The 13,265-nt window shown below is 45.4% G+C and overlaps 2 protein-coding genes across 2 annotated transcripts; both read right to left on the minus strand.

The window, feature by feature from the left end:
• Nucleotides 1-3,063: 3,063 nt before the first annotated feature.
• LOC130390793 (chitinase-3-like protein 1) lies at nt 3,064-9,445 on the minus strand. Its single transcript, XM_056600941.1, has 11 exons — nt 9,419-9,445; nt 8,897-9,036; nt 7,857-8,072; nt 7,286-7,339; nt 6,779-6,944; nt 6,011-6,129; nt 5,574-5,685; nt 4,861-5,043; nt 3,851-3,967; nt 3,445-3,577; nt 3,064-3,365 (listed from the first exon to the last, which is right to left on the minus strand). The coding sequence occupies exons 1-11, from the start codon at nt 9,443-9,445 to the stop codon at nt 3,064-3,066; spliced, it is 1,569 nt and encodes a 522-aa protein (XP_056456916.1).
• Nucleotides 9,446-9,891: 446 nt separating this feature from the next.
• Nucleotides 9,892-12,500, minus strand: LOC130394094 (acidic mammalian chitinase-like). The gene is made up of 11 exons (XM_056604766.1): nt 12,476-12,500; nt 12,343-12,369; nt 12,004-12,208; nt 11,830-11,886; nt 11,519-11,684; nt 11,296-11,420; nt 11,069-11,192; nt 10,765-10,947; nt 10,547-10,663; nt 10,268-10,400; nt 9,892-10,142 (listed from the first exon to the last, which is right to left on the minus strand). The coding sequence occupies exons 1-11, from the start codon at nt 12,498-12,500 to the stop codon at nt 9,892-9,894; spliced, it is 1,413 nt and encodes a 470-aa protein (XP_056460741.1).
• Between the last annotated feature and the right edge of the window lie 765 nt (nt 12,501-13,265).

Consider the following 13,265-nt stretch of genomic DNA (forward strand, 5'->3'; position numbering starts at 1 on the left):
CGCAGAACACAGCGCATGATCTACATGTCCCTATCTGTCGTGTCCGCACCCCGTAGTCTCGCTAACCGCCCCTGGAAACCCAGCCCAATCTAACCCTAGAATCAGGGGGTGTGTGAGGCTCAGACTAACCGCCGCCTTGACTCTATGCGTTTTCTCCCCATAACGAATTTCGATAGGGACCAAGGGATACGTGTGAACATCCCCGTGTATACATCTCACCGAAACGCTCGATGCCTCTATCAATGCCTCGGATCGCACCAGGCGCTGATGGATCATGGTCTGCATACACCCCGAATCCAACAGCGCCTGGTACGTACCCCGCTGTATCCTCACCGGGATACGGTACGCCTCGCCGGGACCGTGGGGAAGAACCGGGGCACCGGTGACGCGGACGACCTGGCCCACCTCCATCAACGGACCATCCCGCCGAAGGTGGCCCGGCCGCCAGCACGCCTCCCCTGCCGTCTTAGTGCCCGTCTGCGGGATGGGGTGGGAAGGTGCACTATGTGCCTGCTCGTGACTGGGACCCCCCCCCCCATCTCGCCCTCGTCCCCGGGGTGGGCCTGTCCCGCTGCAGGGCTGCTGCACCGGTCCGCGGGCTCGGGATCGGTCGTCGGTCTGACAGAGGGGGAGCCAGGTGGCCCTCCGCGAAGTTGACGGCCGCCGAGAGGCTCCCGGGCTGGTGGTACCGGACCCAGGTTGATGTTCTGGTTGGAAGCCCCTCAACGAACCTCTCCAGGGCCACCTGCTCCACTATGTCTTCCGGTGTGTTTTGTTCCGGGTCCAGCCACTCCTCGCCTGGTCCCGCAGCTGCTGGGCGTAGGTGAAGGCCCGGTCGCCGTCGGTGAACGCCAGGGCCCGGAACCGCCGGCGATATTCCTCCGGGTTTAGGCCCAACCGGTCCCGGATAGCCCTGGCGACGATGTTGAAGTCGTTCTGGGCCGCCGCTGGTAGACTGTGGGCCGCGAGCTGGGCCTCTCCCGTCAGCAGAGGCAGGAGACGGTGTGCCCACTCCTGCGGCGGCCACTCTGAGACCTCGGCCACCCCACGGAAGGTCTCCAGAAAGGCCTCTGGGTCGTCAGCCTCCCCCATTTTGGGGATATATATTTGTTTGCCCGGTCGGGCTACCCCGCCGCGTTTTCCGGAGCCGAGTAGCTCCCGCATGGCCTCCCGGTCGGCGGCCAAGGAGCGGGCCAGCTCCACCAGGACCTCGTTCTGAGCCTGCTGTAGCTGGGTCTGTAGCTCTGCTGTTTGCGCCAGGTGTCCGAGGACACTGGCCAATGGCGATTGTTCCATTCTTGACTCGCCCCACATTGGGCTCCACTGTAACGGGTTTCAACGAGTCAGGACACAGTTCTTAGGAGAAATGGAGCGAACTCCTGTTTATTTCCCCTTCAGGCAAACAAACACAACGCACAAAAGGACAAAAGGACAACGTTCAATGTTCTTTCCGTCCGTCACTTGTTCATACGACGCTCTCTCTAGCTCGCAGAGAGCGTCTTCCTTCTCTCTCTCTCAACCCCTGACTGAAAGACAAGCAGGCACATAAATACACACTTCCTGATTGGGTCAGATTGCAGACACCTGTCCGCAATCAGACCCCATTACCCCAGAAGACCCGGTGCTCCATGCTCCCCCTGCAGGCCAGACGCCTCCCCACCTCCACACAGTGTTTCTCCGATTTTTCCACGCGGCAAAGGAGCTGCCGTCAATTGTGTTGTTTTTGTCGTAAACTAGGGTCCGATGGTTAAAAAATAGACCGATATTCCAAGGTATCCTTAAAAGGCAGCTTCGATGTTTTCTGCAGTTTAGACTTCTTCTACCTATTTTTTAAATCAAAACACGAAGCTCATTGATTTAACGAGGCAGGGTTATTTGAAACGATTTATTAAATAAATATTTGTGAGAGGTGATTTCCTTCTCCTGAGTTTGCTTCCTATTTATGTCTAGTGTACACCCCTACTGTCCACATGCATCCCCCCATCCTCCCCATATGGATTTGGAGAATTGTTGCCACGTCCCAGTGGTGGAGGTATCATATATATGAAAGAGGGCATTCAATTATACTACAATGATCAATTAGGAGGCCGAAGCCCTAAAGGAAGTGATGCAATAGGTGACTGAGTCGACAACATTTCAGTAAGCTGTACCTTGGGGTCTCTTATATATCAAAGGGGGTCTCAAAGGACGCATACGCTTCAACCTGTGGCTCCAGCCCTACAGGAAATGACTCAGCAAGTGCTCCATCTCGTTGCACCTCACCCAGCGGCTCGCTTGCAAGATTTTGGCCTGAAGTCCTTTCCAGACCAACACCCTAGCCATCCAACATGCAAATCTGACATGCATATCATGCATATCTGGCCTCTCTTTAGCAATGACAAAAAGTTATGTGAGAAATACACATTAACTTTTTGTTATCTCATAAGCGGCGTGGTGCCGGCTCCTTTTGAGATTAATGATATTTAAATTATTATGACCATGAAGTCTTTATTTGCATGGGTTTACATTTCGTTCTGTGTAGCATGGAAAAATCGGAGAAACACTCCCATTCAGAATGCATTGGTTTACATTTCGTTCTTTTTGAGGAGGTGCTTCAACGATGCTTATTTTTCTGCAATAATCCAAAATCCATAAATAAAGTTACACTTTTATTAACGATCCCACGCACAGTTTTATAAATTAGACCCCAGGAGAGTGAACGCGCCTTCTTTCCCAGAGCCACAGGAAGAGACGCCTCTTTCTTTGGCCCTCCCACTTTCTCGAAAGCTACACAAAAAACTAGACACAATTCGACCTATTGACTCACATTGATTTGATCCATGCAACACACATATGGTATTTCTGCAGCATTGTCTCTAGTTGGTTTAATTCATGTTAATGTTTGTTACCATGTGACGGACAGAGTCGGAATACAGTTCTCTATTCATGCTTTATTTGTGTGGAAAACATTACATTAATGCGAAATGGATTACTTCACAACAGTTCCCAGACACGAACGATCTCCTGTCCGCTGTGAGAAGGGACAAATCCCTGGTCCATGCACCATCACCCACAAATACAGATTCACCAGGGGCTCCACACAAAAAACATGTGCAGCAACGCTGCTTCCGCCACTCTGGCGAGCGCTACGCCTCCCCTCGCCATGATGATCCCGCCCCCGTTATTAGCCTGTGCATCAGTGTGACACCTCGTCACGTACGTGTGCCGCAGCAGACATCTGTAGAAGGTCTTTGGGTTCTCAGACCTCAGATACAGTCCATCCTGTTTGCGCGAGCAGAAGCCATCTCGTTGGTACGCAACGGTGTTGTTCTGGGAGCAGTGCTGGTGAGGGAGGGGTGTCACCACGGCGATGGGGTACTGGGGTTCTAGAAAAATAATACTACTGAGTTGAATTAAGCCAGAACCGTTTCCACTCAGATATGAAGGTTGTGTGTGTGCCCTTACCTATATTGAGCATCCTTTTTAAATGGGACACCAGTGGATATTTGCCCTGCCCACAGAACTGACCAGTGAAGTCATCCATGTCTAGGGTCCACAGAGCTACACCTCCAAAGCTGCGGTTCTTAAGATAGCCCACCTGTTGAAAATGCAGAACACATAGAATAGGGCGTGCCACTGGTTCTTTCTTCAAATTGCTGCTCTTTTGCGCCGCTGGAGTCCGGAGCAATCCTTGTTGAAAAAGGGGGGACTTATTATATTCAACCTATTCCTAAATAAATTCCATATTAATTTAATCTGCAGTATTATTTTGAAAAATCTATTCTCCAAAATTGCTAAAGTAAAATGACGAATTATCCAATCCCTCTTGAATACTCATATCAACGATCCAAATGAGTGTTATTTGGCTGACCTTGGCATCATAGCTGTCCTGGTTGTCAAAGCCGACCCACTCGCCCCCTTTAACAGCATATGGAACACTTTGACCATCGATCCACGAGACAAGCGCCCCTCTGAGAAACAAGCAGATCTGTAAAATAAATAATATTTGCTTAAATATTTTTTTCCAGGTTTTACATTTACATTAAGGGGAGTTAGCAGACGCGAATATCCAAAGCAACATACAATAAATTAATTTGTCAGAAGAAAGAGAAGCAACAATATATTCATGTCGGTACAGAAAGGATTTTCATAGTTTTACCCATTATGAACAATGCAATATCAACTAAAAGTACAGAATATTTACCAAGACAGTAAATATGTGACAATGTTTTGAAGACGTCCTCTTGAGAACAAAGTAAATTGTAATCTTTGTAAATGTTGCATCACCCATAAGCAGACCTATTTATATGCGAGACAAATATCCATTTGAGTAATGTTCATTACTGCGCAGCCATGATGGAAAACCCGTTGTTGTCATTGTTAACGGAACATTTGTTTTCTAAGCCACACCACTTAACCGTTGAACGACAGACATCGACAGCGTTGTGTTGTTTCCTTTTATAATCTATATTTGGCATACTGATGTCAAGTTATTTATTCTATTTCCTCAGTGGACCACACAATATAAAACTAGCACAATAACCTCACCACCGGTGGACTGAATGGGGCCCTGAGGAACACAATGGGGACTGCATGGGGCCCTGAGGAACACGCTGGGGGCCACATGGGGCCCTGATGGACAGGCTGAAGTGGGACCGCATGGGGCCCTGAGGAACACAATGGGGACTGCATGGGGCCCTGAGGAACACGCTGGGGGCCGCATGGGGCCCTGAGGAACATGCTGGGGGCCGTATGGGGCCCTGAGGAACAGGCTGAAGGTGGACCTTAGGCGCTCTCCCTCACTGCGATCAATCGCTGAATAAAGACTCTGGATAAAAGGCCATGTGGACACGGGCCAAAGTGTTAACAGAGCGCAGCTACCTCATAGTAGGACCAGATCCTCAGCTGTTGGGTGTACGGTCCGGACATCCCAGGGCCCCTGGCCGGGGCCCCTTTGCCCGTTGCAGCGGAGGTCAGGGTGAAGGAGCGCCCATGGGAGGCTAGTCCCAGCAGGAGCTTCTGTGCTGGGGCTCCCCGGGTGATCCAGTACTGCATGACATAATCCTAAGAAGGAACACAGGGGGAGGGATGGTTGTTGGTTAGGCTGTGTTGTGCTCCCCTGTTTGCCGTTTCTTCCCCAGTCGGTGTGATATTTAAGGGCCATGCTGTGCTTTTGGCCTCACACAGTCTACCCGTCTTCATTTTATTAATGACTGTTTGGCATAGGTCTAGGCTTGTGGCGGACCATCAAGTAGTGCAATGCTTGCCTCTTGCTGTTGGGCACAGCCAAACAAGGCGCTTGCACAGGAAATTAAACCTCTAACTAGTAAATCGGATCCATTGGATATCGTTCTGCATATTTGCTTTTTTTAATCCTTTAGTAATGTTAGATTAAGTAGATTGGATTGATTTGCAGATGTGTTTGCAGTGTGGATTAAATTTGTCCCACTCAATTATTTCTGTGCAATTTTACCCACTTTCATAATACACTTTGAGTAAAGAACCCAGCCCTGTGGTATTATGTGCAGGCATTTAGAATATACATCATGAAGAAGGTAGATCGAAATTGACCTTGAGGAATAATGCTGTCTTACTACACTTGTGTTGTTGTCCAGCGAATCGCAGAAGAGGGGGCTGTGGTGGTACGTCCCTCTGTCTGGGCCTCGCCAAAAGTCATGCGTCTTCACACTGATGAAGTCCAGGTACCTTCACGCACACACACACACACACACACACACACACACACACACACACACACACACACACACACACACACACACACACACACACACACACACACACACACACACACAAGGTTACTGCATCTTACTTCTATAAGAACCTGCCAATTACTTGGCAGGTGATTGGATGAAACATAGTTCCTCATAGGAGTCTTATTGTTCTATACCACTGTGGTCCAGCCCCAAGCACCTAAATTGAAGCCTGGTCAAATGGAAATCTCCAACTGCCTGGCAAGGTTAACCTTACACATCACTTTATGAAAACTAAATTAGAGATTATGGTACTTTACTTGGATATCTCAGGGATTTCATATCCCAAATCGATGGCATCAGTGTCTGCAGTCACTGCTGCAGACAGAAGGAGGCGAGGCCTTCCTTGTCCTTCAGCTTTATAACTCTCTAGGAGCTCCTGGACAGACACATCACAACATAGCGAGGTTAATGAGGTTATTAAGTGAGTAAGAATGATAGGGCGCCTACTCAAATAATCCAAATATCTATTGTCAAGCCTTGGATAGGCCTTGGATATGGAGAAAACAGTATTCAGTAACAATCAGTAGTATATTCTTCCGTGCCTTCTGCTAGTCAACACTCAGCATCATGTTACACACACACACACACACACACACACACACACACACACACACACACACACACACACACACACACACGCACACACGCACACACACGACACACACGACACACACACACACACACACACACACACACACACACACACACACACACACACACACACACACACACACACACACACACACACACTTTTGAGGATGCTTATTTTAAGCGTCGTTCTTGGTATTATTACCTAGTCTGTACATTTGAGCATTTAATGCCCCCAAGTGTCAAACATTGTGCTTCATAATGAATGCTGTAGAAAAGGGGTAGAGGATATAGGGGCAGCAGCACACAGAGAGGTGGCCAGTATCCCGATCACTGAGCTAGACGAAGGATTCCTGCATCATGCGGCATCACAGGCTGCCCACGTTGTTGTACTGTAGTACCTTATCATAGCATATATGTAGCAACATATATAGTACCTTGCTTAGCAGAGAGAACCTGATCTTGTCTTGAGCTGAGCTCCCACCAGAGACGGGAAAGGGCCGGTCCAGGTCCAGACCATCGAAGCCATGAGCCCTCAGGAATGAGATGGTGGAGCGGATGAAGCTCTGACGGCTAGCCTCGCTGGACAGCATGCTGGAGAACCTACGGTGGAGGAGGAGCACCATGGCCAATTGTCAAGAGGGGCAAAGCATACATCGTTTTATTATAATCGATTTCACGTATAATTAATCGAATGGAAATCCCCCTCTAACCATACCCAACAAAGAAATCCAAACCATTCAAAGAAGCAGAAACAAAGAATGCTTAAATACTTTTCAATGACCTTTCCTAGAAAGGTGAAGACCAAAGGCGACACATCTTTGGGGTGATTGTTCCATGAGTGGATAGGCTTTATTCTATACATGACCATAAATAATTAAATTGAATCGAAACAATGTGCTGAATTGAGAGACGTGCGCAGTGCAGCGTAGAGGAGGACTCACTGAGCTCCTTGGCTGTCGTCTCTGACTGACAGGAGAGTCTTCAGCTGTGGGTTACTGCTTGATCAACATTTGGAATCGGAGAAGAAGTCAAATGAAAATCAGGATTAGTCATTTATTTGACAATTGATTATTGTCAATGTCTTATTTAAATGTTATATGTTTTTTTTTTGTTAAATGTTTTTTAACTACACATTGGAGTCTGGCCAAACGCAATTTCAAACTTCTGTGCTAACCCTGTTACATAGATTTTTGACAATAAAGTACACTTGAACTTGAACTTGAACTTGAACTTAAAAAAATCATAAAAATGTAAATTTGAATGTAAAAGCATCAAAATAATTCAAAACTGCAATCATCCACTTTTGCTTTCCCCACTTTGTTGGGATTAAATTGTGTTTTTATTGAGTTTCATGTTTTTTTGGCATTTGTTTACTTCTGGCTGAATACATGAGAATCACGAGACTAAATTGAACACAATATTGGTGCGCATTGCATTCCTCACTTATTAGTAAAACAAATATTAATATTTTGTAATGTATGTTGGATTGTCCACAGTGAACAATTGGCGTACCTGTTTTTGAGCTCATTGAACTGCCTGTAGAGTGTGTGTTCATTCCACTCGTTTTCTGTGATCTCATTGGCATAATTGACCACTGCGAAGGCGTAGACCAGGTGTGTGCAGAGCCAAGGGTCTATGTCCCCCGGCAGGTATCTCCCCACACCCGTTCTGTACTGCGACCACTTGGTGAAATAACAAACCAGTTTGTTTGCCGTTGCTGTTTTCAGGGTAGAAAAAATACTACTTTGTAAAACAAAGGTTAGTCAAATTGAGTCATCATCAAGTCCAGGTACGATCCTATGCCTTAAGGACTTCTTTGCGCTCTGTACATAGTAGGAAAGTGCAGGCGACTCACCACTCTGGATGAATAGATGCAGACCCACTGCTGAGCACAAATCACACATCAAATCACAGACACAGAGGGACATTACTATTACAATACTTTGCTTTGCAAAGCATTGTATGTCTTTGAAACAAATATAATAAGAATTGTTTTCCTCACCGATTGCATATGCCCAGACTGAGTTCATGGTAGTAGTCCTTTGCTAATCCACATTTGAAGCACTTGGGGCATATGGACTCCCATTGTTTGGCCTGTCTAGGCGTGTGTGAGGAGAGATGGAGCGGGAGGGAAAGTTATACGTGGTGTCACGAGCCCTCGGGTTACCGATGGTCACCCCAGACGACACAGACTGAGCCCAACGTCCACTCAACAGACCCAAAAATAGAGAGAGCAGGTGATCTTTTGTAAAGGTTTATTGAATAGTGAGATATTCATAGCCCTTTGGGTTAGGTTTGCTCAACAGAAACTGACATGTAAGTGACGGAAACATCAAAATAAGTTATTTATGTGCATGTGATATTAGAATTTACCATGGTTGTCTCAAAATTAAAATTATTAAATTTAAGTTATCTATGAGAGAAATTACGTCTGAAATTGATTGAATAACAATTACTTTTGAATATTTCTCCACAAACGGGTGAAGGAACCACTTATTGTGGCTACTGCTGAAAAACAAGAAATTACGTAACAAACACTCCAGGGTGTGCATCAGAGGATCAGGATTAGGAAAGCTATCAAGTTTAAGACTGTGACTTTCCACACAAAGCCCCTGGGATGAGACTCAAAACTTCTGCCGAACCTGAACCTGCGGTTCCTATCATGTGATGATATAATGGCGATGACGTAGCGCTTGACACCTCAACACAAAGAAGATGCCCTGCCATAATTGCTTTACCACATAGGCACAATTGCAGTCAAATTGTAAATGTGGAAAAGTTAATTTAGTTCCTTCCATACAGTAACACCCAATATCTTGAGTAAGTACATTTTTGTAAATTTTCTGCAACATAATTCATGATTCCATGGCATATGAATACTTTTCTTTGTACTTGCTGAAAGAATAGGCTGTTTGACACTAAATCTCAAACCACCCATATCAGCAATACGTAGCATTTCAACTTTCTGTTTGCTAAAATTCGTGGAAGACACAATTTCTTTGGCTAAATTAGCTTTTATTTCGTTCAGTGAATGTATATGTTTATGTTTATCTCTGTGTTTTTGAAGGTTGAACCTTAACATCCTGGAAGTTTAGGTACATCTTTGCCTCGGCAAAAAGTTGATGGTTGATTTTGTTTTATCACATATTTTTTTTTAATTATTGTCAAAGTAGTCCAGGCTCGTAAATAGATAATTTGCAAAAGTCTTCAAAACTTTATTTTTTAAGACTGCAAAAAAAAAAGGATAAATGAATTGGAAAGAGGTGGAACTTGGTCACTAGAACGATCCACCAAGGGGCGCTTTGGGATCACTTGGTGAACATCTCCAGTCTCTCAACGGTTCCAGTGAGTCTGTTTCTATTCCCAAGCTCTGGTTTCAACAGGTCCTGGTCGGACCTCAACTGAGCAAATGTTCTAGTTCCTACTGATTGAAATGTATGCGTTCCACAAATCAGGCATCATGCCATCAAATCTTTCAGGCAAATCCAACTGATCGAACAACATGCAGGAAAATATTGCTTTTATTTCTTTGTTGTTGGTCTATAAATCAGGGCCAGACGCAGCACTTGCAGTCATCATTGAAGACGGTGCCAGACCCACAGCGCCTGAAGTGGGTGACTCCCCCTGCACACACATAGAACTGGTTTTTGTCCTCTTCGTTGGGATACAGGCCATCAGGTCTTCCATTACAGAAGCCTGTGCCTGGTGCGTGGGTGGTGGTGGTGGGTGGGGTAGTTGGGCCGTGGGTGGTGGTTTGGCTGGGGTCAGAGGTTGTGGTAGGGGGCAGAGGAGGCAACTCTGAATGGTAAAAACAAAGAAGGAATACAAATAACAAATAGTTAAGCAGAAGTATTGAGAAATTATTATTTAAAACAGAGGAATTGATAATTATTTAATTAAAATGTAAAATTAAAAACATGTACCAATATTGAGGAGAGTGCGGAGATGTGACAGCAGAGGGTGGATTCCCTCTCCACAGAAATGTCCATTAAAGTCGTCCAGATCCAGGGCCCACACAAAGGCCCCGCCAAACTTCTGCTCTTGCATGTAGCGGACCTGAGGAATGGTGAAGATAATTACGCTTTTGATAATGACTTCGCTATTTGTCTGATTTTGATTGGGTGATAAAATGCGATGTTTTGTACATTCAGTACACCTATATGATCTTGTTTTACGTTATGTAGTGCTACCCGCATGCCTACCTTCGTCTCGTAGCTCTCCCTGGAATCGAATCCCACCCACTCATTGTTCTTGTGAGCATAGGGGACTTTCTGGTCTTCCACCCATTCCAATTTGGCGCCCTTCAGGAAGGTGCAGATCTGAAAGAGGTAACCACTGTCCATTAGCTGTGTTGGTCCATGGTCTGAACTTTAAACTGGCTGCTACTGATGACCCAGACGGTCTGGGCCAGACCCCTCACCTCGTAGTAGGCCCAGAATCCAGCCTCACGTGTGTAGGGTCCGGCTGCAGCAGCGCCGCTGGCAGGGGCTCCGATACCGGTGTTAGAGGATGTCAGGCGGAAGGTGCGACCGTACGAAGCAAAACCCATATGCAGCTTCTCCACTGGGGTACCTTGGTCCCTCCAGTACTTCATGGCGTAGTCCTTGACAGAGAAACACAGAGTGGGCATGTTTTAGCTACAATTGACGTCACGTGAACAACTGCTACCAGCTCCTGTATTGGTCAAGGTGTTTGTTCAGGTTGGGGCTTTTTTGAAAACTCACAGTGTTGAAGTAGATGAGGTCACCCTTGTCCTGGGCACCACGGAAGAGGGGGCTGTTGTGGCCAGTGAATTGCTCCCAGGTTCCATGGAAGTCATAGGTCATGATGTTGATGAAGTCCAGATACCTGGTCAAACATTAGAACATCAACACTAGAGTTTGCCAACAGCAATGTTGATATGCTTTTGTTTCAGCTTTAACTTAAAGACATTCTAAGAGACAAAACTCACTTGGCAACCTCAGCGATCTCATATCCAGCATCAATGGTTCCTTTCCCTGCAGACACAGCAGCGGTCAGCATGAGCTGGTTGTTACCGGTGGCTGCGGCCTCAGCTGCATAGGCAGCCACAAGTTCCTGGAAATGAGACAGGTGATGACAGATCATTTACCGTACTTTCTGCCTAAACACAAGTGATGGACTGCATGAGAATACATTAACCATTTTCTACCCACCTTGCAGAGCAGAGTGAACCTCTTCTTGTCCTCTGGAGGACTTCCACGAGACCCAGGGTACTCCCAGTCCAGGTCCAAACCATCAAAGCCATGAGTCCTCAAGAACTTAATGGATGATTGGATGAATGTCTGACGGTTGGCTGCATTGGACACCATGATGGAGAACCTTCAGAGAAACATTGTTGATGTAACTAAGGCCACCCAATACAGATGAACAAACATAAACGACAAATAACAAACTCAAGCATCAGTATTTTTTGTATATGGGGTATATTGACAATGTTTGAAACCTTGAAAATAGGAGAAGTTACCGAGTTGAACCAAAGTTCCATCCTCCAACCGCCAGCAGTGTCTTTAAATTCGGGTTCCTAAACACAGGAGGGCGATGAGGTGCAACGTTAGATTGTGGAACCAAACCAAGCCAAGATGACGGAGGAGGACCTTAATCTAGGCAGTATTTCTGGGCCAGGAGGGCTTTGGCTTACTTGGTCTTCAAGCCGTTGAAGGACTTGTAGAGGACATCGTCATTCCACTCATAGGTGATCAGCTCATTGTTGTTGTTGATGATGGAGAAAGCGTAGATTAGGGTGGTGCAGAGGAAGGGATCCACGTCTTTTGGCAGGTACTTGCCCTCGTTTTGTCTGTACTGGGACCAGTTGGTGAAGTAGCACACCATCTGATCGGCCGTTGCTGCATGGGTGAGAGAAAAAGGCCCAGATGGTTATTCATCATTCATAGTTTTATGAACAAAGACATGAATAGACCTACAAATATATAATAACTTGACTCTAAGATTGAAAGATGAATTCAAACAGCTGACTTACCAAAATGACATAATGCCAGGCAAAGCCCTATATATAAAAGAAAGAGATTTAAATATTCCGTTAATAACACAATGTCATAACACGTTTACTATACGTTAAGTTGGTCTTCTGATAAAAGTCAAATCAACTCCACCTGCAAAAATTGAAAGCCTGGTCATCTCAATTCCAAAGGTCACACTTATAAACTAAAGGAAAATAAAAGAGAATAAGTTTATCATGTGGCATCATCATGTTTGCAGCCATAGTTTTAGATTATTTTATTTTTTTCTAGAAGTTGTTTCACATCCAAAACAAAAGAGAGCAACATTGCCGATCCAGGTTAGAAAATGCTAAAACAGCAACAAATAATAATTTAATCACTTTAACTTTTCAATTAATGATTAATAATCTGGTTGGCCTTTCAATGCCAACCACCTTGTTACCTTACCAGGAGAACCAGAGAGCTAATGAACACTATTCAAGTAGCTCTATTTATACCTGGGAGTATGTGTCAATGTGAAGACACCTTGTTAACAAGGTTGGGTTTTGTGTTTATCATGTAAAGACCACATGGGTTAAGAAAGTCGATAAAAAGCAGATAAACAACGTCTGCTGTGATAAGTTCTTCACCAAAGCGGTTGATTCATTAACGTCCTGTACAGCGCAACATATTTGTCCACATGTGAGCTGTTTTACATTGATTTGTGCTGGGTTCTTTTTCTTCTTCATGTAAATAATGTAGTGATAATGGGAAGATGTGTGAAAAGGTGACCCTTTCTTAGGTTTGAGTAATAGCTACCAAGCAACATAACACATCTGAAACCTTGATTTTTTCTGATGTACTTAAATTTCACTGCACTTTTGAGACATCATATGTGCACTAATAACCAGCTTCAATCATCAGGTCACAACAGAGTTGTATAATGGTTTGTTTGTGTAATTCT

This window comes from Gadus chalcogrammus, chromosome 1 (genome assembly GCF_026213295.1).
Source record: "Gadus chalcogrammus isolate NIFS_2021 chromosome 1, NIFS_Gcha_1.0, whole genome shotgun sequence".
NCBI lineage: Eukaryota > Metazoa > Chordata > Actinopteri > Gadiformes > Gadidae > Gadus > Gadus chalcogrammus.